Source organism: Bombina bombina, chromosome 4, assembly GCF_027579735.1.
Source record: "Bombina bombina isolate aBomBom1 chromosome 4, aBomBom1.pri, whole genome shotgun sequence".
NCBI lineage: Eukaryota > Metazoa > Chordata > Amphibia > Anura > Bombinatoridae > Bombina > Bombina bombina.
The window spans coordinates 558627771-558652614 of record NC_069502.1 but is presented as its reverse complement, the minus strand read 5'-3'; the positions used below and the strand labels follow the sequence as shown (position 1 = coordinate 558652614).

General features: G+C 39.3%; 2 protein-coding genes across 2 annotated transcripts in view; both read right to left on the bottom strand.

Moving 5' to 3' along the window:
• Nucleotides 1-7804, bottom strand: part of CFAP206 (cilia and flagella associated protein 206) — a 125128-nt gene extending 117324 nt beyond the window's left edge. Inside the window, exon 1 of the mRNA XM_053710519.1 lies at nucleotides 7722-7804. Within this exon, the coding sequence (XP_053566494.1) occupies nucleotides 7722-7768 (47 nt within the window). The 5' untranslated portion in view covers nucleotides 7769-7804. The remainder of the gene's footprint in view (nucleotides 1-7721) is intronic.
• A 9813-nt stretch (nucleotides 7805-17617) lies between these two features.
• The window catches only part of LOC128656551 (actin-3-like), a 301926-nt gene continuing 294699 nt past the window's right edge, over nucleotides 17618-24844 (bottom strand). Inside the window, exon 9 of the mRNA XM_053710518.1 lies at nucleotides 17618-17902. Within this exon, the coding sequence (XP_053566493.1) occupies nucleotides 17670-17902 (233 nt within the window). The 3' untranslated portion in view covers nucleotides 17618-17669. The remainder of the gene's footprint in view (nucleotides 17903-24844) is intronic.

Below are 24844 nucleotides of genomic sequence, written 5' to 3'. Positions count from 1 at the left end.
CATATTTCATTGATTGATGCTACTAGTCCCTAAAAAAATGAAACTTTTAAGGCAGCTTATAAAATATGATAAATAAAACTCATATTAAAATAATCAGAAAATTACATACAGGCTAAAAGAAGCATTAACTTTTGGAGAGAAAAATACATAGGCTTTGGTGTCAAGTATATTCTCTGCCATTTTGGGGACACTTTCTTGAACAAAGAAAGATTAACAATTCTTGAGGTCTATACCTTTGCACATTGTGAATAAACCCTCCATAGATGACCCACGAGAAATTCCGAAAACAAACATTGATTTGGTTATATAGGTAAAGTATAAAACTATTAAGTATATGTATAATATTTAAATCAAAGGCATTCTAAGACTATAGTTAGATTACAGCTGGTAAATTTAAAGAGCATACTTTGTATTTTAAGCTCATATTAATAGTCCTGTGTAGTTTAAAACTAGTCATATTTGGTGCTAAGTAATTGATATGTGCAGTTATATATATATATATATATATATATATATATATATATATATATATATTTATTAGACTTTGCCTTATTGTAGCTAAATAAGCTCAGACAAATTGGCTGTTTGCATTAATTATATATATATATATATATATATATATATATATATATATATATATATATATATATATATATATATATATATATATATATATATATATATAATTTCTGATGTTTTTAATTGGAGTTATATAGAATCATTTGTGGGCTAAGTAGCTTGATTATACTTGTCCAAAAGTTAGCAGCCCATATTGTGGTATTTTAATGCGACTGATTTGGGAGATTCATTGTGAATAAGGTTAGTTTTAAAGGTACGTTTGGTTTGCTTTGTAAAGAATATTGTAACAGCATAAGTGTGTATCATCTGATTCATAATCTGGTTTCTATAAATATAATTCAATGTGTTTATAACTAATATAAAGAATTTAGGAATAAAATATTGTTTCATATATGCATTTTAATTGGAGGTTATTTTAAAGGATAATTATTAAATAAATTAAATTATAACCCTGCTATATACCGACACTTCCAAGATAACAATTTAATGTCAACTGAATGCAGAGGCTCAAACGGAACCTGTTGCAAAACCCGAAGAACAAGATTTAGGGACCAAGACGGAGCCCCAGATCTAAACACAGGTCTGATCCTGATCAGAGCCTTTAAAAAACAAAACAAAAAAAAAAAAAAAAAAAAAAAGACTGCACGTCTGGAAGCTCAGCCAGTCTGTTGTGCAATAAAACCGACAGGGCCGAAATCTGTCCTTAGGGAACTAGCAGAAAGTCTTCTCCAGCTCATCCTGGAGAAAAGATAAGATCCTGAAACCTTGACTGTGCCAGGAAAAACCACGCTCTTCACACCAGAATAAGTAGGCCCTCCACACCTTGTGGTTGATACTCCAAGTAACTGGTTTACGAGCGTGAATAAGAGCATCAATGACACTCTCAGAGAAACCTCTCTTGGGTAAGACTAAGCGTTCAATCTCCATGCAGTCAGCCTCAGGGAATCTAGATTTTGATGAACAAATGGACCTTGTATCAACAGGTCTCTGCGACAAGGTAACTTCCATGGAGGAGATGAGGACATCCCCACTAGACCCGAACCACATCCTTCGCAGCAATGGAGCAATCGGGATTACTGATACCCGCTTCTGCTTGATGTGGGCCACCACTCGAGGAAGAAGCGGTAATGGAGAAAAAAAAAATATGAGTTTGAACCTCCAGGGCACTGCTAGTGCATCTATTAGATCCACTTGGGGATCCCTCAACCTCGACTCGTACCTGGGTAGCTTGGTGTTGAGACAGGACACCATAAGATCTATCTCTGGCATCCCCCACTTGCTGCATATCGCTGCAAACATCTCGGGATGGAGAGACTATTCTCCTGGATGGAAGGATTGCCTGCTGATTGCCTTTCCACACCCGGAAAGTGGGTCGCTGACAGCGAACAGCTGTGGGCCTCCGCCCATTTCAGAATCGGAGATACTTCATCGCCAAGGAACTTCTCGTTCCCCCCTAAAGGTTTATGTAAGCCAACAAGGTTATATTGTCCGATTATAATCTGAAACTGGGATGAACCCAGAAGTGGCCAAGCCTTCCTTCAAGGCTTTGAAGATTGCCCGTAGTTCCAAAATATTGATCGTGAGGTAGGACTCCTCCAGAGTCCACAAGCCCTGTGCCTTCCTGGCACCCCAAACAGCTCCCCATCTGGATAGGTTTGCATCCGTAGTCACAATCTGCCAGGATGGTCTTAAGAAGCATGTCCATCGGGACAGATGATCTGGACAGAGCCACCAAGAGAGCGATTCTCTCGACCGGCTGTCTAATACAATCTGTTGAGACTGAATGACCTGAATGATCTCTGTTCCACTGCCTCAGCATGCACAGTTGTAAAGGTCTGAGACGGAACCTGGCAAAAGGGAATGATGTCCATGCAGGACACAATGAGAACAATCACCTCCATACACTGAGCCACAGAGGGACTCAAGGAGGGCAACACATGCTGAAGTTCGCTTGCAACGTCTATGGTCTGTTAGATGCCATATCCATGAGGATATTTCTATTATAGTAACCAGGAATTACACCCTGGTACTTGGGATAAAAACTCTTTTCCAAGTTATCTTCCATCCATGTGATCAAAGAAGACTGAGAAGAGAGTCCAAGAATTCTTCCGCAAGACGAAAGGATGGTGCTTGCACCAGAATATCTTCCAATTATGGGGCTACTGCAATACCCTGAGTTCTGGCAACAGCTAGAAGAGCCCCAGAACCTTTGCAAAGATTTGCAAACGGAAGGGTAATGAACTGGAAAGGCTGGTCCGGGAATGCGAACCTCAGGAACAGAAAGTGTTCCCGGTGGATTGGAACATGAAGGTAAGCGTCCTTCAGATCTATAGTGTCATAAACTGGCGTTCCTGAATCAAATTAAGGATGGACCTTATCTTCCATCTAGAAGGAAGGGACACTGAGAAATTTAAGCACTTTAGGTCCAGAATTGGGCAGAAAGTTCCCTCCTTCTTTGGGACCATGAAAAGGTTTTAATAAAACCCCAAACCTCTTTCTTCAATAGGCACCGGACAAGAACTAAGGAGGATAGATCCCGAACACACCATAGAAATGCATCCCTCTTTTCTGGTCAGGTAGAAATGTCAGAGAGTAGGAATCTGACCCTTGGCGGATGTGATTTGAGATCTTGTATCCCTGAGATACCATCTCCAGGACCCACGGATCCTGTACGTCCTTGATTCAGGCGTCTGAAAAAAAGAGAGACAGTCTGCCCCCTACATGATCCAATCCCGGATCGGGGCTGTCCTTTTATGCCGATTTGTTTACGGCGGGCATCTTATTCTGCTTGGATTTATTTCAAGACTGAGCCGGCTTCCAAGTACTCTTGGGTTGCTCGGGCTTGGAGGAGGATTATTGTTGTTAGTATTTGTCGGAACGAAAATTAGAATATTGTCATCCCTTAGACTTGTTCTTATCTTGCGGTAGGAAGGCACCCTTGCTTCTGGTAACCGTAGAAATAATTGAGTCCAGGCCTGGACCAAATAAAATCTTTCCCTTGAAGGGAAGAGAAAGGAGTCTGGACTTAGAAGTCATATCCGCAGACCAAGACTTCAACCAGAGCGCCCGGGCAGGCTAGGACTGCAAAGCCAGAGGCCTTTGCATTTAGGCGAATAATTAGCATGTTCGCATCACAGATAAAAGAATTCGCAATTCTCAGAGCTTTAATTGCGTCTTGAATATCCTCGAAGGGAGACTCCACCTCAATGAATTCCGACAAAGTTGCACCAGTAGGTAGCCACTCCGGCAACTGCAGCCGCCGGTTGAAACAAATTCCGTATTTCGAAACATCTTTCTCAGAAAGGTTTCTATTTTCTTATCCATCGCCTGTCTGAACGAAGAACTATCCTCAAGAGGTATAGTAGTACATTTAGCAAGCGTTGAGATAGCACCATCCACCTTAGGAATGGAGCCCCACAAATCCAGTTGAGAGTCCGGGACTGGGACCAACTTTTTAAAAGTAGACAAGGGGGAAAAGAACCAATTCTTTCCAATTCATTCTTAATAATGTTCACCATCTTAACCGGCACAGGAAAAATCAAAGGAATTTTCCTGTCTTCGTAAACTCGGTCTAATTTAGGTATCATAGGTTCTTCAGGCAGCGTGGCCTCTGGAACCTCTAACATAGACAGAACCTTCTTTAATAAAAAACGCAAGTGTGCAATATTAAATCTAAAGGGCGGTTCCTCCACAGCAGGAGGCTTAGATGCTAAGGACTGTGACTCAGAAAGTTTACCCTCTGAAGCTACAGAGGTTAACTCATCATCAGATAACTGGGACATAATAGCTAAATCCGATAAATATTTAGATGACTCTGGGTCAGGAGAGCTATGTTTAACCTTTCTCTTGCATTTGTTAGAGCGAGGTAATGCACTGAGGGCCACAGACACCGCCGTTTGTAACTGCGCGGAAAAGTCCGCAGGAAGAAGGCCCCCTCCGGATGGAGGATAAGATGTGCTACTGGGAACTGCATGTGGAGTGGATAATGTAGCAAGGGTAGTAATCTCACGATATGCCGAGTCCTGAGAGGTAGACGGCTCAGAGGAACCAAGAGCCTTAGCAGGCTTAGCTCCCTTCTTAGACATAACTGTGTTAAGGCATGTGGAACATAATTGAGTGGACGGGAAAACCACGGCCTCACAATATAAACAGGTATGATTTAGTACAGAAGGAGTACCTTCTAACATGTCAGAGTCCTCCTTAGCTCAGGTTATACCCACAGGAGGACACAAATAAAAACGTTTTTTATTATAGAAAACTGCACCTTTATACTCCCAATGGCTGGGGCACTCACCAGCTCCTAGACCCAGACAGTTAACAGAGGAAACGCTTTCCTCAGGTTAAAGTCTCAGCCAGAATGAAGAAAAGTAACAGACCACACCCGGTCACATGGAGTGCAAGAAAGTACTTCCCCTGTTATTACAAGTACAGCAAGTAATAGGAGCTGTGCAACACTTTCAAAAACGAAAGTGAAACCTGTTTGTTCCAGCCAAAACCACAATCTATCAGCCCAGGAAAAACAGAATTTATGCTTACCTGATAAATTTCCTTCTTTTGCGATGTACCGAGTCCACGGATTCATCCTAACTTGTGGGATATTGTCCTTCCTGACAGGAAGTAGCAAAGAGCACCACAGCAGAGCTGTCTATATAGCTCCCCCCTTAACTCCACCCCCCAGTCATTCGACCGAAGGCCAAGGAAGAAAAGGAGAAACTATAAGGTGCAGAGGTGACTGAAGTTTACATAAAAAATACTGTCTTGAATAGACAGGGAGGGCCATGGACTCGGTACATCGCAAAAGAAAGAAATTTATCAGGTAAGAATAAATTCTGTTTTCTTTTGCAAGATGTACCGAGTCCACGGATTCATCCTAACTTGTGGGATACCAATACCAAAGCTTTAGGACACGAATGAAGGGAGGGACATGACAGGAACCTTTTAAACGGAAGGCACCACTGCCTGCAAAACCTCTCTCCCCAAAATAGCCTCCGAAGAAGCAAAAGTATCAAATTTGTAAAATTTGGAAAAGGTATGAAGCGAAGACCAAGTCGCAGCCTTACAAATCTGTTCAACAGAAGCATCATTTTTAAAAGCCCATGTGGAAGCCACCACTCTAGTGGAGTGAGCTGTAATTCTTTCAGGAGGCTGATGTCCAGCAGTCTCATAAGCCAAACGGATGATGCTTTTCAGCCAAAAGGAAAGAGAGGTAGCCGTAGCCTTTTTTTTTTTTTATAAACAATTTTTATTGAGGTACTCAGAATAGGCATACAAACAGCATAGGTATGTAGCAAAAATGGCATACAGTAAGTTTTCTGAAAGTGATACATAATAAAACAAACAAAACAACAAAGTTAGTATGCAGTGCCTATATAAAGGGGAACCTTCTCTAATCCACGCTAGAGATCCTTCATGGACCAAGCATAAGGGAAATAACTGACAGTGAGGGAAGGTAAAAGGAAAAAGAGAGACCACTCTTGGATCTCACAATTATGACCTTGGATTTTGTTGGTTATTTTTCTGTAATGCTATTTTTCTTTCCATAGGGATGCTTACAATAGACTAAAGTTTTCTGCCCCAAAGGTAACACGGTAAGACCCTCTTGGGTCTGATATATAGAAATATTATAAGAACAGGGGTTGATGTTGAAGAAAGGTGTACAATATTGTTAGGATAGGACTATGGTTGGGATGTGGCATAGAAAAGACAAGCCACGTAGCTAGCCCTCCTGTAAAAGGAGGTTCATTATGGTGGTGGGGGGGGGGAGGAGGTGGTAATGTAAATGAGATAAGTAAAAAATAAAATAAGTAACTTAGGGACTGAAAGGCTTGTTATAAGTTAGGGGGAGGACAGTTGGATAAATGTAGTGGGTATCAAATGCTAAATGTACTAAGTAGACAGGCTTCAGTGCTACAGGGCAACACAAATATACGCATATTCTTAAAAAACATATAGACTACCAAGGGGAAACTAAAGGTGGGCTGGATACATATCAGATTAGTGATAAACCTAGTGCAGTTGAACCTAGTTTTATGCATTTCGAGACTAACAGGATGCATGTAGCTCAAACAAGATGCAATGTGCAAAGAAGAGGCTGAATAATAGCAGCCAAGCAGGACCAGCCCGCACCAGTATTGGACAGAGACTTTGTGTCACCCCATGTTAATGGCCATCACATCAAGTTACGAGTATTACAAATTATGTCTCACAACAAGAGCTTATAAAAAATCAGCATTACTGATTGGGCACTAGGCCCATGGAAATATATCACAGAGCGTTAAGTTGAATATCTAGTAAAAAGCACAGTCTGTATGAGTAGTTGTAAATAATAAATTATCATTGTGGGGAAAGGACTAGGGAAAATATGTGCTATAGGCGCTAAAACTACTGGACATTGTGTGTACTATGACGCTGCCTCGGCCGCAGGCAACACCATTGCTAAAAGTGAATAAGTCTCAACAGTTATAGTAATGCAATATGGGTATAGCTTCCCATGCTTCCCCCAAAAAGAAAGTAGGCGGTCTATTAGAATACTAAATAAGGCGAAAACATGGTTTACAGAATTATAGCAAGCTGTTCTACTTCAGCTAAAGTGTGCTAATTGCTATTAGGGGTTATGAAAAGATATAAGGGGTCCCAGTCAATGATGTCAGTATGTGTTATATGTTGTTGCTAACATCCATGAATAGAGTAAAACTAGGAAAACAATGAACATTTTGTATATTAGCCTACACCAGCCCTCATACAAGGAGTGTAAAATTGTACTGTAGAAGTAAAAAAATCGCACATAAAGTGCCTAATAAGATAGATCTATATATGTTAGTCAAACAGTTGATTAGCCTCTTAGAAAGTTAGTACAGTAGGAAGTTCACGTAACCACAAAGAAAATGACACAGTAAGCTTGGTCTTTAAAATAATAGACATGGAAGAGCTATAGCTTAAACATGCAGAGAGGATTTCTTGTAACACTGAGCTTAGGCTGTCACTATTAAGATAAACATGCCATGCTTGTGCAAAACTGTACTGCAATCAAACTGTGAATTGCTTAGAATCAGCCTATTAGTATGTATAACACCTCAGTAAATTTATAGTTTAGATGTGTGATCACCGACTTTCAAGCTTTTATGCAAAACAAAGGAACATACCATACTCCAGAATAAGCACAAACTTTCCTCTCTGTTGTATCCCCCATATATCAAGATGTATAATGTGTCTGTGAAGGGCAGCTCGATAGGAGAAAAACTGGGAAACATGAAGGAAGCCCAGTTAATAAAGTGAGCTGAATTAAGTCAAACGTGTTATGCTGTGTTCAGTGTAGTCAAGCCTTGACTCCCCTCCAGTGGTAGAAGCTGGTAATTACATCCTTTAAGAAAAAGTATTAATTTACGTCTCAGTTCTGTAATGTGGAAGATATCTATCTATTGAATAAAAAATATTGGAGACATTATAAGATAATGAGTGTTAAGCCCTGTGAGTAAGGTTAAAACAATTCAAACAACAGCAACAAGATTGTAACAGCAACTCAGTTCAAGCAGTAATAAACGTATTGTCAATATGATAGAACAGAACCCACTATAATGGTGAAATAATGCAATAGATAATGAATGAAACACAAAGTAATTTATATTAGTGTCTATATAACATGTAACTGGGGATGATTAATCCAGCTGATGCAGTGGTAAGTTTAGTTAAGGAATCCAGTACAAGTCTGTCATAAAGTTTCTGTATTGTGTCCCACAGAGAGGAAACCTTCCAAGCATGACTGCCATCTACAGAAACCACGCACATTAGAAAGCTGACTGCAGTCCCTTAGTGTCCCACAAAAATGAACCTCCAGGGTCCCATTTGAGTATCAGTGTGACGATGTGAGGCACTGCATAGGGTAGCAATAGAATTCCTCTCCGGTTGAAAGCAGGAGGTGACAAGCTGTTACAGTGGGGAGAGCCTTGCGAGTAGAAATGAAACCTTATAACGGTCCCCAAGCAGCTTCTCCCATCTGCTCTCAGGGTCACATCAAGCCCCAAAGCTAAACAAATTCTCTGGGCGGCATCTAGTCCCTCTTCAGCAAGCAGACCAATCTCCGGTATTATTGTGGGTATTGAGGTCATGCCCGTGTGTACTTTCTTACCGGCCATAAGTATCTCAGCAGCTCCCCTGTAATGAGCCCTGGGTCGCTGCTCCTCCCAATGCCACAATTCAATATTCACCTCGGGCATAGCATATGACCCTCCGTGATCCAGGCAAGTGTTTGATGAAGCTGGGGAGAAGGCGGTATGCATTCTAGTAGATTTAAACGGAGTATCAGGCTTTGAATGTTCCACTCTATGTATTTTTATCTCGCCACTACAAAAGTAATCAACTGCACGAACCTGTACATTTGGTGCCCAGGGGGTAATGCTGCTAGTAGTCAGGCACTTATCTGCGGGTTGATCATCAGAATCCCACTTTGTTGTACACAGGGTTATCGTCTGCTGTGACTTCGCCTCAGCCGTGTTTGGAGCGAGAAACTTGTAGGTAGCCTGTTCAATATGTTTCACAGTTTCTACTTGCCGAGGCGCCACCTCAAATGACCATTCAAGCCTCCTGCAGCAGCCATCCAAAAAATTGCATATTTCCTCCATAATGGTCTCCGGAGTCTCCATGCTTCAGTAATGTGATAGTCTCCTATGCCAAGAGATACAGCAGTAGAGTGCAGCTAATCTTGTCTTCTTTTCTTTTTTTTCCCTCTATCACTGTGGAGGCCGCAAGATGGCTGCTCCGAGTATCAGACCTCATTTAGAGATACACCAGGGTCATGAAATCTCCTTATTCACACCCAGTTTGCCAAAAAAATCTGCTGCCCAAGTCTTCTAGAGTGCCAGATCTATGACGATGCCTACTTTTTTGAGCTTGATCGGTCATTAGACTTACAATTTATCTTTGTATAGCAGGAGCTTTTAGACTGTGCGACCGATCAGCTTTAGAGTTGGCTCCTCCCCCCTAGCCGTAGCCTTTTGACCTCTATGCTTTCCAGCATAGACAACAAACAAAGAAGATGATTGGCGAAAATCTTTGGTTGCCTGCAAATAAAACTTCAAGGCACGAACCACGTCCAAGTTGTGCAACAAACGGTCCTTCTTAGAAGAAGGAATAGGACACAGAGAAGGAACAACAATTTCCTGATTGATATTCCTGTTATAAACAACCTTAGGGAGGAACCCAGGTTTGGTACGCAAAACCACCTTATCAGCATGGAAAACAAGATAAGGCGAGTCACATTGTAATGCAGATAGTTCAGAAACTCTTCAAGCTGAAGAGATAGCAACTAGAAACAGAACTTTCCAAGATAGAAGCTTAATATCTATGGAATGCATGGAACCCCTGAAGAACTTTAAGAACTAAATTGAGACTCCATGGCGGAGCAACAGGTTTAAACACAGGCTTAATTCTAACTAAAGCCTGAACGTCTGGGACATCTGCCAGACGCTTGTGCAACAGAATAGATAAAGCAGATATCTGTCCATTTAAGGAACTAGCAGACAATCCTTTCTCCAATCCTTCTTGGAGAAAAGACAAAATCCTAGGAATCCTGATCTTACTCCATGAGTAGCCTTTGGATTCACACCAAAAAAGATATTTACGCCATATCTTATGATAGATCTTCCTGGTGACAGGCTTTCGAGCCTGAATCAAGGTATCTATGACTGACTCAGAGAAAACCCGCTTTGATAAAATCAAGCGTTCAATCTCCAAGCAGTCCGTTGCAGAGAAAGTAGATTTGGATGTTTGAATGGACCTTGAATCAAAAGGTCCCGTCTCAGTGGCAGAGTCCATGGTGGCAGAGAAGACATGTCCACCAGGTCTGCATACCAAGTCCTGTGTGGTCATGCAGGTGCTATCAAAATCACTGAAGCTCTCTCCTGTTTGATTGTGGCAATCAGACGCGGAAGGAGAGGGAATGGTGGAAACACATAAGCCAGGTTAAACGACCAGGGTACTGCTAGAGCATCTATTAGTACTGCCTGAGGATCCCTTGACCTGGACCCGTAACTAGGAAGTTTGGCGTTCTGACGAGACGCCATCAGATCCAATTCTGGCGTGCCCCAAAGCTGAACCAGTTGAGCAAACACCTCCGGATGGAGTTCCCACTCCCCCGGATGAAAAGTCTGACGACTTAGAAAATCTGCCTCCCAGTTCTCTACTCCTGGGATATAGATTGCTGATAGATGGCAAGAGTGAGTCTCTGCCCATCGGATTATTCTGGAAACTTCTATCATCGCTAAGGAACTCCTTGTTCCTCCCTGATGATTGATATAAGCCACAGTCGTGATGTTGTCCGACTGAAATCTGATGAATCTGGCCGAAGCCAGCTGAGGCCACGCCTGAAGAGCATTGAATATCGCTCTTAATTCCAGAATATTTATCGGTAGGAGGGCCTCCTCCTGAGTCCACAAACACTGTGCTTTCAGGGAATTCCAAACTGCACCTCAGCCCAGTAGGCTGGCGTCCGTCATCACTATAACCCACGCTGGCCTGCGTAAACACATTCCCTGGGACAACCACCAAAGAAGAGAATCTCTGGTCTCCTGATCCAGATTTATCTGAGGAGATAAATCTGCATAATCCCCATTCCACTGTCTGAGCATGCATAGTTGCAGTGGTCTGAGATGTAAGGGAGCAAACTGATCTATGTCCATTGCCGCTACCATTAGTCTGATTACCTCCATACACTGAACCACCGACGGCCGAGGAATGCAATGAAGAGCTCGGCAGGTGGCTAAAATCTTTGATTTCCTGACCTCAGTCAGAAATATTTTCATGTCCACCGAGTCTATCAGAGTCCCTAGGATTGAAACTCGTGTGAGAGGGGAAAGAACTCTTTAACATTCACCTTCCACCCACGAGATCTTAGAAAGGCCAACACGAAGTCCGTGTGAGACTTGGTTAGTTGGAAATTCGACGCTTGAATTAGGATGTCTAGATAAGGCGCCACTGCTATGCCCCGCGGCCTTAGGACCGCAAGAAGGGACCCTAGCACCTTTGTGAAAATTCTTGGAGCCGTGGCCAACTCGAAGAGAAGAGCCACAAACTGGTAATGCTTGTCCAGAAAGGCAAACCTGAGGAATTGGTGATGAACTTTGTGGATAGGGATGTGTAGATACGCATCCTTTAAGTCCACGGTGGTCATATATTGACCCTCCTGGATCATTGGTAAAATAGTCCGAATGGTCTCCATCTTGAAGGATGGGACTCTGAGGAATTGGTTTAGGATCTTTAGATCTAAAATTGGTCTGAAGGTTCCCTCTTTTTTGGGAACCACAAACAGATTGGAGTAGAACCCCTGCCCCGTTTTCGGAACTGGGCAGATCACTCCCATGGTAAATAGATCTTCTACACAGCGTAAGAACGCCTCTCTTTTTGTCTGGTTTACAGACAATTGAGAAAGATGGAATCTCCCCCTTGGAGGAGAATCTTTGAAATCTAGAAGATACCCTGGATTACGATTTCTACAGCCCAGGAGTCCTGAATGTCTCTTGCCCAAGCCTGAGCAAAGAGAGAAGGTCTGCCCCCTACTAGATCCGCTCCCGGATCGGAGGCTACCCCATCATGCTGTCTTGGTGGCAGCAGCAGGCTTCTTGGCCTGTTTACCTTTGTTCCAAGCCTGGTTAGGTCTCCAGACCCACTTGGCTTGAGCAAAGTTCCCCTCTTGCCTTGCAGCAGGGGAAGAGGAAGCGGGACCACCCTTGAAGTTTCGAAAGGAACGAAAATTATTTTGTTTGGTCCTCATCTTATCTGACTTATCCTGAGGGAGGGCATGACCCTTCCCTCCAGTGATATCTGAAATGATCTCTTTCAGTTCAGGCCCGAATAGGGTCTTACCCTTGAAAGGGATGGTCAAAAGCTTAGATTCTGATGATACATCAGCCGACCAGGACTTAAGCCATAACGCTCTACGCGCTAAAATGGCAAAACTTGAATTCTTTGCCGCTAATTTAGCCAGATGAAAAGCGGCATCTGTAATGAAAGAATTAGCTAGCTTAATAGCCCAAATTCTATCCAGAATATTATCTAATGGGGTCTCCACTTGAAGAGCCTCTTCCAGAGCCTCGAACCAAAAGGCAGCTGCAGTGGTTACAGGAACAATGCACGCTATAGGCTGGAGAAGAAAACCCTGATGAACAAAAATTTTCTTTAGGAGACCCTCTAATTTTTTTATCCATAGGATCTTTGAAAGCACAACTGTCCTCAATAGGTATAGTTGTACGCTTAGCCAGAGTAGAAATAGCTCCCTCCACCTTAGGGACCGTCTGCCACGAGTCCCGCATGGTGTCGGATATGGGAAACATCTTAAAAATAGGAGGGGGAGCGAACGGAATACCTGGTCTATCCCAATCCTTAGTAACAATGTCCGAAATCCTCTTAGGGACCGGAAAAACATCAGTGAAACAGGAACCTCTAAATATTTGTCCATTTAAACAATTTCTCTGGAACTACAATAGGGTCACAATCATCCAGAGTCGCTAAAACCTCCCTGAGCAATTAGCGGAGGTGCTCTAGCTTAAATTTAAATGCCGTCATATCTGAATCTGTCTGAGGGAACATCTTTCCTGAATCAGAAATTTCTCCCTCAGACAGCAAATCCCTCATCCCTACCTCTGAACATTGTGAGGGTACATCGGATACGGCTACTAAAGCATCAGAAGGCTCAGCATTTGTTCTTAACCCAGAGCTACTGCGCTTCCCTTGCAACCCAGGCAGTTTAGATAAAACCTCTGAGGGTAGAATTCATAACTGTGGCCATATCTTGCAAGGTGAAAGAATTAGACGCACTAGAGGTACTTGGCGTCACTTGTGCGGGCGTTACTGGTTGTGACACTTGGGGAGAACTAGATGGCATAACCCGATTTCCTTCTGTCTGAGAATCATCCAGTGCCAAACTCTTATAAGACAAAATATGCTGTTTGCAATTTATAGACATATCAGTACATGTGGGACACATTCTAAGAGGGGGTTCCACAATGGCTTCTAAACATATTGAGCAAGGAGTTTCCTCAATGTCAGACATGTTGAACAGGCTAGTAATGAGACAAGCAAGCTTGGAAAACACTTTATTCAGTGAAAAAACAATTATAAAAACAGTACTGTGCCTTTAAGAGAAAAAAAGGCATAAACAATCTGCAAAAAAATTTTCAAAATTTTTACAGCAGATTCAATAAGCTTTAGTAAGATTGCACCACAAGCAAATTAAACAATTAACCCCCAAATATGGAAACCGAATTGACAAAGTGCCAAAAACCTTCAAAAACCCTGTCAGCACCTTGCCACAGCTCTGCTGTGGCGCCTACCTGCCCATAGGGATTGGTAATGTGGGGATAAAGCTTCGATTTGGCCCAAGAAGTTCACCAGGACCCTCCGGTGTTGTAGCTTGCTGCCTGTCTAGAGAAAACAACCGCACAACTGAGGCGAGAAAATAGGCCCCGCCCATCTCACTCAATGTTACTAAGGCCTTCAAAATAACGCACTAAGCGTTTTTACCAGCCATGTGGGTTCTAAAAACCCCAAAAAGCCAGGTGTACCCTCAATACAGTTGTCCCTTAAAGTATTATTAACAGTACTCCCAGAACACACAACTGTTAATATAATTCAAACTGAGTGTCAACCATAAGTTTAGCCCTTTATGCAAGCTTAGTAATGCCACTATAAGTCTAGGATTACTGCTTACCCTTCCCCTCATGGGGATAATGTCAGCCTTTCTGAAATATCACAGTCTCTCCAGAAAAAATGACTGAACATACCTCATTGCTGTATAGCAAGAAACCGTTCCTCACACTGAAGTTTTCCTGTACTCCTCAGCCTCTGTGGGAATAGCAGGGGACCTTAGTTACAAATGCTAAGATCATCATCCTCTAGGCAGAAATCTTCATCCATCTCCCGCCTGAGAGTAAATAGTACACACCGGTACCATTTAAAAATAAACTCTTGCTTGAAGAAAAATAAAAACAGTTTATCGCCTCTTTCACTTTACCCTTCCTGCTTAGAGAATAACTGGGGGGTGGAGCTATATAGACAGCTCTGCTGTGGGTGCTCTCTTTGCCACTTCCTGTTAGGAAGGATAATATCCCACAAGTAAGGATGACACCGTGGACTCGGTACATCTTGCAAAAGAAATTAGCTTTTTAAGGTTTGTGTATATTAAAGCTCTGATTTTGTGTTTTTGAAGCCACAACCTAATAAAATGGGTTGAGCTTGTAGGTATAATCAGATCTCATTACTGTACCACATTGTGTACATATACCTACTACTTTATCTTATATCTGTCCATAAAATAATCACCAGTACTTTGAGAGAACAATGGAAAATAAACATTTTTATTACCTTATCTCTGCTATATCCCACTGGGAGTGTAATTTCTTCTGCTGGCTGTGTTTACAAAGCTTATCTATAGCTTGGACCTGCGGCCACAAACTTTCAGAATAAGTGGGGATACCGCATGCTAAATCAACTATTTCAAATGCCAATATAAGGTTAAAGGAGCTACTTGTAAATAATTTAATACACTCCAGCAGGTAAAGTGGATCATTGGAAACAAATTAAAGGGGAGAAAAATTTTGAGTAAACTGTCCCTTTAAATACACTCCATGTTTAGTTATATTTTACCCACTTTCATAAAAACACTTGTTTCCATATCATACTTAGCATTGTTTCCAACACAGTGGCCATGTAACAGTTAACGCCCTCATGATAGTAACACGCTATAACCTCTCCTATAGTATAACCGCTGATACCTACTCTCATAATGTAAGGGGTCCCTTAAATGTTCTCTTGTTGACTGATCCCTCACTCCACGGTTTGCGGCCGAAGCCGCGGAAGGGGTGAACTTTTCCCCAGAGCACCTGGTATTGTCCATTACATTTTTTTTTTTCTTCAAAATCTATCAAAATATATGACGCATATTCACTGTTTACTGATGTTTAATGTGTATAAATTATTGTTCTTGTTGTCTTCACATACTGCTTTCACTGTGCTAACTTGCCCTGTACTGTACCCTATATATCAACAAGTACTCTTTTAGATATTATTCTGTTAAGCAGTTAAACTATTTCCCTTAGAGTTCCAGAACACCTAACTTCTTTTAACCATATACCAGAGAGATCCCAAACATCTAGATATCATCACCATTAGTTCATTTACTGACCATTAGATGACCTCATTAGCAAAACAAGGATAGCTGCCTTACTATCCCAAACTCGAATCGCTAACATCCCTTTTTAGAGCCACCAGAGATTTATACCTGAGCAACCATGCCCGACCACCAACACACCTCAACCACCTTTAAGCGATTTAACATAAAACTCATCAGTTGCTGGCATTTTTCTTCTTTACATATCTTTGTTACTTTAAACACGGGGCTTTATTATATTTATATTTATCACATGAGTACCCAAGTTGGGCTTTTGCATCCTTTTTCCTCTAACTAGGAAGATTAGCAAAGCATTATTATTTTCAGCGATACAATTTTTCTGTTTATTTTGTATTTTTGCTTTATATTAAACCCCTGCAGCATACTGTCTTTGCTTACAAGATCCATAAGTGATCTATATTGTTAAGTTAAAGGGAAAAATTTAAGGGGATGATTATTTTTTTAGGTACATCAAAAGCTCTCAGATATGTCACAAATGTTTGTAATGCTGATTGTACCATGCATTCTATGTTTGTAAACTTTTATATCCTCAATAAAAATATAAAAAAAAAAAAAGAAAAAGCTAGATTCCCGATTGGGGTTTGCAATCAACTAAATGTACCCCCCAAACTCCACTACAGTATAAACCCCTTGTCTTAAGCTAGCCCTGTATGGCTATGTGTATTCCACTCCTAACTAGCTCACTTGCTGTAATAGAATTAACGTGCATGCTTCACTGTAATTTAACATGCTGCATACACTGATCACTGCAGTATTGGTATTACACTTCCTACTAATCCTCACTTGTTTATAAAAAGATCACTGCCTCTACTTTAATGGTGGAGCAGGGCAAACCCCTGCAAGCACAAGAAAACTGAATTATTCAGGAAAGAAACTTAAAAAGTTGACTACGTCCCTTTAACATCCAGTCATGATAAATCTACCTGAGCCTGTAGGCACATAATATCTGTATAGATTTTACTTTTATGTTAAAAATGTGATTTTACAGCTGCTTGCTTTCCTTTAGTTGAAGGCAGCTACAATTGTAACCCTAAATCAAAAACATTCAAATTATAGGTTAAAATTTTATTGACTGAACTTTAGAAAAACATTAAGCCATTGACATTTGGATGTCAGTGTGAACAAAAAAAGAAAAAAAGTAATTTAATGACATTCCCATCTTCACAGACCACTAACTAGCCAGAATGAGATTATCACGCTTGACATCCTTCAAAAATTGTGCCCTGCAAATTTAGAACATTTTGTGGTCAAACAATGAAATCTTGTGAAACAATTGTGGATAACTCAGTGAAATTAATAAAACCATAAACTTATCAATTGGCAAATAACTTGTGATTAGTATTATAAGATGATCACATGCAAACCAGAAAATATTACACTGTAAATGTGTATAAAGAAATACAATTAAAATTCTTAAAGTGCTTTCCATTTTGGTGCTCATTGTGACTAACTTATCAAAAGGTTGCGTTTCACTGTCTAATTAATACAAATAAAAAATAAATTATAGTTGTGATAAAAAAAAAGGGATTAAAACGCAAACTGTACTCAAATAATCATTCTGGGAAAAAGTGATACATTTACTTCATATTTTAACTACTATACCAATAGCAGTTGTGCACTTCCTACTAATGCAGTGACTTTGGCACCTTAAAGCTCACAAAGTGTCAGGAGTACCTAGTATCCAATTATAATTACTAGACAATACACTTTAGTAGGAAGTATACAACTAATACAGCTGTATTTGTTTTCAGATGTGCTATTTATATTTTTAGTACGGTGCCCCTTTAAGTGCCTCATTACCAATGTTAAAATGCCACCACCAGGAATAGTGCAGTTGTGAAAAATCGTGTGCGGCTCATTCTTAAAATTAAAATCTTAGACTTAATTGTACTTTTTAAAATTTCATTACAAATTAAAAACATCTTCTATGAACAATGTTTGGACCAAATTCATTATAATCGTGTCTGCTGATCCAGGCAGTGTGAAAACTCTGCAAATTAGCCATAGTTGCTCCACCACGCCAGACTGCAAAATCTTTGTCTAGAACCCTCGATACATTCACAGTGTTTAACAAATCCAGGGGAACCATGGAAGAGATTTCCCTTTGAAGTCGAGATGTTAAACCTGGGAACAAAGTACTTCCACCTATGGGGAAAAAAAAAATGAACCTGAAATGTTGAGTACACTGTAGCTGCAAAAAAAGTAAAGAAAAAAAAGTGATGGTTTATGAATATGAATATGAATATATATATATATATATATATATATATATATATATATATATCCCCCATCAATCTCACTGTACCCACACACCTTATGGAAACAGAGCACACCAAACTGGAGCAGTGTTTGTTATTTACATTATTTTAAAAACATTTATATAACTTACCTGATAAACTAACTTATTTCATGGTGGCGAGAGTCCTGTTACGTATGGAATATACATTCCTACCAGAAGGAGGCAAAGTTTTCCAAACCCCAAAAGACTATAACACCCATCCCACCTCACTCATACCTTAGTATGACATATAGCCAAGTGATGGTGTTTAGGAATAAAAGCCAAAATTAGGAGCAGAGAAAAAAAGTGCCTACCCCCCCCTCCAAATGTGTGTGGGCTCATGGACTCTCGCCACAATGAAATAAATTAATTTATTAGGTAAGAAATTATGTTTTCTTTCATATAGGTGGCGAGACTCCATGACCTGTTATTTATGGGATATAATACCCAAGATGTGGGGCTATCAGGATTACAAATGACTGTTACAATTTTATCTTGGAAATCACTCTGGCGAGGAGGGACAGAGGGGGAAATATATAAGCAGGCTAAAAAGACCAAGTAACAGCTAGAGTATCCAATATGCCTGAGGATCCCTTGACCTTGCAAGGCACATGGGAACTTTGTTCAAAGAGAGAATATCAGATCTATTTCTGGTAGGCACTAGTGTTTTACAATCAGATAGAATACATATTGGTGGTGAAACCACTCTTCTGGATGTAGGGACTGACTACTGAGGTAGTCTGCCACCCAGTTGTCTACACCTGGGATTTGAATTGCAGTGATGAGGCAGGAATTGGTTTCTGCCCAAGAAAGGATTCAAGATATTTCTATCATGGCTAGGGAACCGAGTTCCCTCTTGATGATTGACATACGCTAATGCTGTAACACTATTGAAAAGGGAGCCTTATCTCCATTTTCAGACAGAGGACAGAGGCTAAGCCTGAAGGGCCCTGAAGAGTGCACAAAGTTCCACAACATTGATTGGAATCCTCGGAAGGTGAGGTTGCCAAACTCCTTGTGCTGTCAGAGACCCCTAGACAACTATCCTACCTGAAAGGATTGCATCTGTGGTGATCACAGATCAGGTGGGACAAGCAAAAGAAGCCCCCTGAGTTAGAGACTGGTGATTCAGCCACCAAGTCGTATATAGGTGCATGCTGGGATCTAAGAATATAACTTGTGATATGTAAGTATAATCCTTGCACCATTGGCGCAGCATACAAAAGCTGAAGAGGTCTCATATGAAATCGAGCAAATGGAAATGCGTCCAAAGCTGCAATCATGAGGCCTAGTACTTCCATATACAGAGCCACTGAAGAGAATGAGAGAGACTAAAGGTTAAGACAAGCTTATATCAATTTCATTGGTCTCTTTTTTGTTAGGGAAAGTGTCAATGACACTGAATCTATCTGGAAATCTAAAAAGTTAAAATTTGTCTGATCCTTTAAGCAAGTCTTTGAAGAAACAACAGTTTTTTGAGAGATTCTGCTAAATGAGAAGATTGAGCTAGTACCAAGATATCGTCCAGCTAATGAAATACTTCAATACCCTTACAGATAAAAGGGCACAGAGCCTTTGTAAATATTATTGGAGCTGTAGCTAGACCAAATTGAAGAGCAACAAACTGAGAATGCTTTTCAAGAAAAGAAAACCTTAGAAACTGGTAATGTTCTGGGTGAATTGGGATGTGAAGGTAAGCATCCTGTAAATCTATTGTGGACAAAGTGATCTTGTTGAACAAAAGGCAGAATAGTCCTGATAGTATCCATTTTGAAAGTTGGAATTCTTACAAATTTGAAACTAATAAGGTATACCAAAGCGCCAACTATACGAAGGCTGGGTCTGGACCTAATGCAATATTATCAAACGATTACAATAAACAATTTATTGAGTACACAATAAGTTAAAAACATGGATCCATGTATAAACAATCAAATTTATACAACAATAGCAGCTAAATGAATAGTTAAAACAAATAGTTATGTAACGGATATAGCATTTAAAATTGTGCAAACATTGCTCTTAAAAATATTCATAAAAAATTCCAAATTTAGTATAAGGCTCACAACAGAAATTCAACTTTGTGTTTACCATATACACAAATTTGTACAGCAATAATAGCTAAATGAATAGTTAAAACAAATAGTTAAATAGCAGATATGGCATTTAAAATTGTGCAAACAATGCTCTTAAAAAATATTCCTAAAAAATTCCAAATTAAGTATAAGGCTCACAACAGAAATTCAACTGTGTTTACCACATACACATAATAGGTGAAATATATTAGTCTGTTATATAATATTATCTAACCAATAATGTTCTCGATTCTATGCAATACTAAATATTGCCAATAGTGACTAATGTGTAGGGCTCTGAGTAAGACCTTTAACTGTGTGGCTACCACATACGCATTGTCAAGTAAAAAATATTGTGACAGCAATAAGCCAATGTAAAGAAAGTGTATCAAAAAAGTTGTGTGCAAAAATTAGTGTACAAAAGATATTAATGGTCAAAAAATAGGTTGATCTTCAAAAAAACGTGAATTAAGAACAAAGATTGTGAAAAATGAAAAACCAAAAATTTACGAAAACATTGTGGTGTGTTCCAATAGTAACTTATATAAATGTAAATAATAGTCCAAAAAATAGTCCAACAGTGAAAACTTAATAGAAAAAATAATCCAACAATAAATTATAATAAGTAGTGTGTCTCTAAGAAAAAACAATAATCCTTAAAGTGTTGTGAATCCTAACAGCAATAGTTATGGTGATTTTCCAAGTGTTTTATACTGAATAGTAGTGTCAGTACTTGCTAGCTGTTTTCCAACCCAAAATTCTATCTTCTTGGCAAATATTTTGTTATAATCCCTGGATGATCCTTCTGTAAAAGAAAGATATGATGGTGTAGATTGTTTTTAGATCAATAGAAAATGAAATTGTGCTTACCAGTCGACGCGTTTCGGTCACAAAGACCTTTATCTTTGTGACCGAAACGCGTCGACTGGTAAGCACAATTTCATTTTCTATTGATCTAAAAACAATCTACACCATCATATCTTTCTTTTACAGAAGGATCATCCAGGGATTATAACAAAATATTTGCCAAGAAGATAGAATTTTGGGTTGGAAAATGGCTAGCAAGTACTGACACTGCTATTCAGTATAAAACACTTGGCTAGCAAGTACTGACACTGCTATTCAGTATAAAACACTTGGAAAATCACCATAACTATTGCTGTTAGGATTCACAAAACTTTAAGGATTATGTTTTTTCTTAAAGAGACACACTACTTATTATAATTTATTGTTGGATTATTTTTTCCATTAAGTTTTCACTGTTGGACTATTTTTTGGACTATTATTTACATTTATATAAGTTACTATTGGAACACACCACAATGTTTTTGTAAATTTTTGGTTTTTCATTTTTCACAATCTTTGTTCTTAATTCACATTTTTTGAAGATCAACCTATTTTTTGACCATTAATATCTTTTGTACACTAATTTTTGCACACAACTTTTTTGATACACTTTCTTTACATTGGCTTATTGCTGTCACAATATTTTTTACTTGACAATGCGTATGTGGTAAACACACAGTTAAAGGTCTTACTCAGAGCCCTACACATTAGTCACTATTGGCAATATTTAGTATTGCATAGAATCGAGAACATTATTGGTTAGATAATATTATATAACTGACTAATATATTTCACCTATTATGTGTATGTGGTAAACACAAAGTTGAATTTCTGTTGTGAGCCTTATACTTAATTTGGAATTTTTTAGGAATATTTTTTAAGAGCATTGTTTGCACAATTTTAAATGCCATATCTGCTATTTAACTATTTGTTTTAACTATTCATTTAGCTATTATTGCTGTACAAATTTGTGTATGTGTATATGGTAAACACAAAGTTGAATTTCTGTTGTGAGCCTTATACTAAATTTGGAATTTTTTATGAATATTTTTAAGAGCAATGTTTGCACAATTTTAAATGCTATATCCGTTACATAACTTTGTTTTAACTATTCATTTAGCTATTATTGTTGTATAAATTTGATTGTTTATACATGGATCCATGTTTTTAACTTATTTGTGTACTCAAATTGTTTATTGTAATCGTTTGATAATATTGCATTAGGTCCAGACCCAGCCTTCGTATAGTTGGCGCTTTGGTATACCTTATTAATTTCATCTTTCCATTTTGACAACTAGGTGTCAAATTATCAAAGCCAGAGGTCTTATTTAGTAGGCGCTAGGTGTACTCCACTATCAATATATTCTTACAAATTTGGTTAGAATTGGTCTGAAAGTGTTACTTTTTTGGTACAATGAAGATATTTGAATAAAATCCCTTCCCCTGTTCCTGCAAAGAAACAAACAATTACTCCATATGTTCCAGATCTGAGACAGATTGTAGACAAGTGAGCTTTTATTGGATATTTTGTAATATTGGTGAGAAAGAACCTTCCTGTGGGAGGTCTTATTTTGAATCCAATTCGATATCCCTGAGAAATTTTTTTTGAATCAAGGGATTTTTGACAGATTGTAACCAAGCTTTCTGAAAAGGTTTAATCTGCCCCCTACCAGATTCATTTGGTTTTAGAGGCTGGATTAGATTTCTTATTCTGTTTGGATTTGTTCCAATTTGAAGTAGGTCTCCAGACTGAGCCAGAGGGTTTAAGGGAGGAGTCTGTTTTCTGTTCTCTATTCTGACAAAAGGAACAAAAATGTTTGGCAGCTTTAAATTTCTTTAACTTTTTGTCTTGTGAAGAAAAGCTCCCTTACCACCTCCAGTAATAGTAGAAATAATATAATCCAGTTGAGACACAATCTCTTTCCTTGGAAAGAAGCCATGTCAGCATGCCATAGGGCTCTTCTGGTAAGTATAGCTAGAGACATGCTTTTGATGTTAATTTTCATAATATCAAATACTGCATCATAAATAAAATTGTTTGCATTTTGAAGTAAATTAAAAAGATTAGAATATTCATGGTCAACGCACAACTGCTGTGCAAGACTTGTCAACCAGTAAGTAGAAGCAGCAGCCACATCAGCAATAGATATAGCTGGTATATAGCCAGTATCTAGAAATGCCCTTCTTAAAGATTAAAGTTTTCTATCTAAAGGGTCTTTTAAAAGAAGTATAGTCTTCTAAAGGAATAGTAATGCATTTAGCTAGAGTGGAAATGGACCAATCAACTTTGAGAACTGTTTCCCATAACTAAGTTAGCAGCAGGTAAAGGATATAGTTTTTTATAAAACCTTTTAGTGGTATTAAGACACGCACCTGGCTTAGACTATTCCTTAGCAATTATATCAGAAACAGCATCAGGTATAGGGAAAATCTCAGGGAGATCAACAGTTTTATATACTGAATTTAAATGATTACATGGCTTATCAGAAGGTATAGCTTATTTAAAACCTAAAGTTACTAAAACTTCCTTCAAAAGAGAAAGAATATGTTCAATTTTAATAAAAAGGGAGAAATTATCAGGTTCTACGACAGATGAGTTAGAGGAATCCTCATCCTAATTTAGGGACAGATTGGTGCTGCTCTATTATGACTAAAATTTCAGAAAAATTAGATGCAATAAATACTATTATAACCCCCTTAAGGCAAGCTTTTTGAGGAAAGGAAAAAAAAATATTCCCTCCGTTTATATAGCGTTGCATGGACGTTAGAGCACTAAGCAAATGCAGCCTAGGTAAGCAGTAACTGTCAGTGTGCGCAATTTCAAAACACCATTTTATCGATCCGCCGTCCGGCCATTAGGCTGCGTCAAGTTTGAGGTGCGTTTCAAATCAATTCTGTGTACTATGGCGCGCCAGTTTGATAAGTGTTATAAGTGTTGGATATATATTTATGCGTCAATGTTGATGCGCGGTTATTGCATATTATATGGAGCGCGACCTAAACAGGCATTTTATGCGCCAGTTTTGACAAGGGGAATAGTAAGTATCTGTACTAGGGCCATACATACACATATATAGTTAAACATCTTAAAAGTGCCCATAAACATAGCTGTAAATGTCTTAAAAAAAATACAAAACATACTGACCCATAGACACTCATGTTTCAGTACTGGTTTGGTTGTCTGCTACTAAGTGAATATCAGCAGAGATAATGGAATAGGATTATAACATCGATCTGTAAAGGAAGGCAGAAGATGAGTCCCTGTGACCAAATTTACAGAGAGCCTATGAAGGATTTCCCATGAGGTGAAAACATTGTATCATGAGGCAGTACTCCAATCACATCCCTCTGATAAGCACTGTACTCTGAGGGGAACTGGGCCTCCATATGTCCTGACGCGCCTTTCACTGCAGTAATCTAGCACATCATGCTTCAACCACCTCCAACGGAGGCAAAGTTAAAAACTAAGGTATGAGTGAAGTGGGAGGGGTTTTATAGGTTTTGAGGTTCCTGGTAGGAATGTATATCCCATATGTAACAGTTTATGGTCTCTCGCCAGCTATATGAAATCTCTCTCAATGCAAATGTGTTGGGTGCCGATATTGCAGCTTCTTTTCACCAACATGTATAAATAGTGCGGATCAAGAGGTTTAAAAATTGTAAAACGCCATCTACCGCCTCACACCAATTCTGCTTACCACAGCGGCTGCCAGAATAATATGAGACTGTAAATGGTTCCGTATACTGCAAAGCTTTTGCCTTGTTTGAACCCTCCAAAATAATTGTATGCATCATCCCAGCACACCTTAGGGGCCACATCCTTCATTAGCATATATTTTCTTAATTTCTGATGGCCTACATGAAGTTACCAACTAACATGTTGATGTG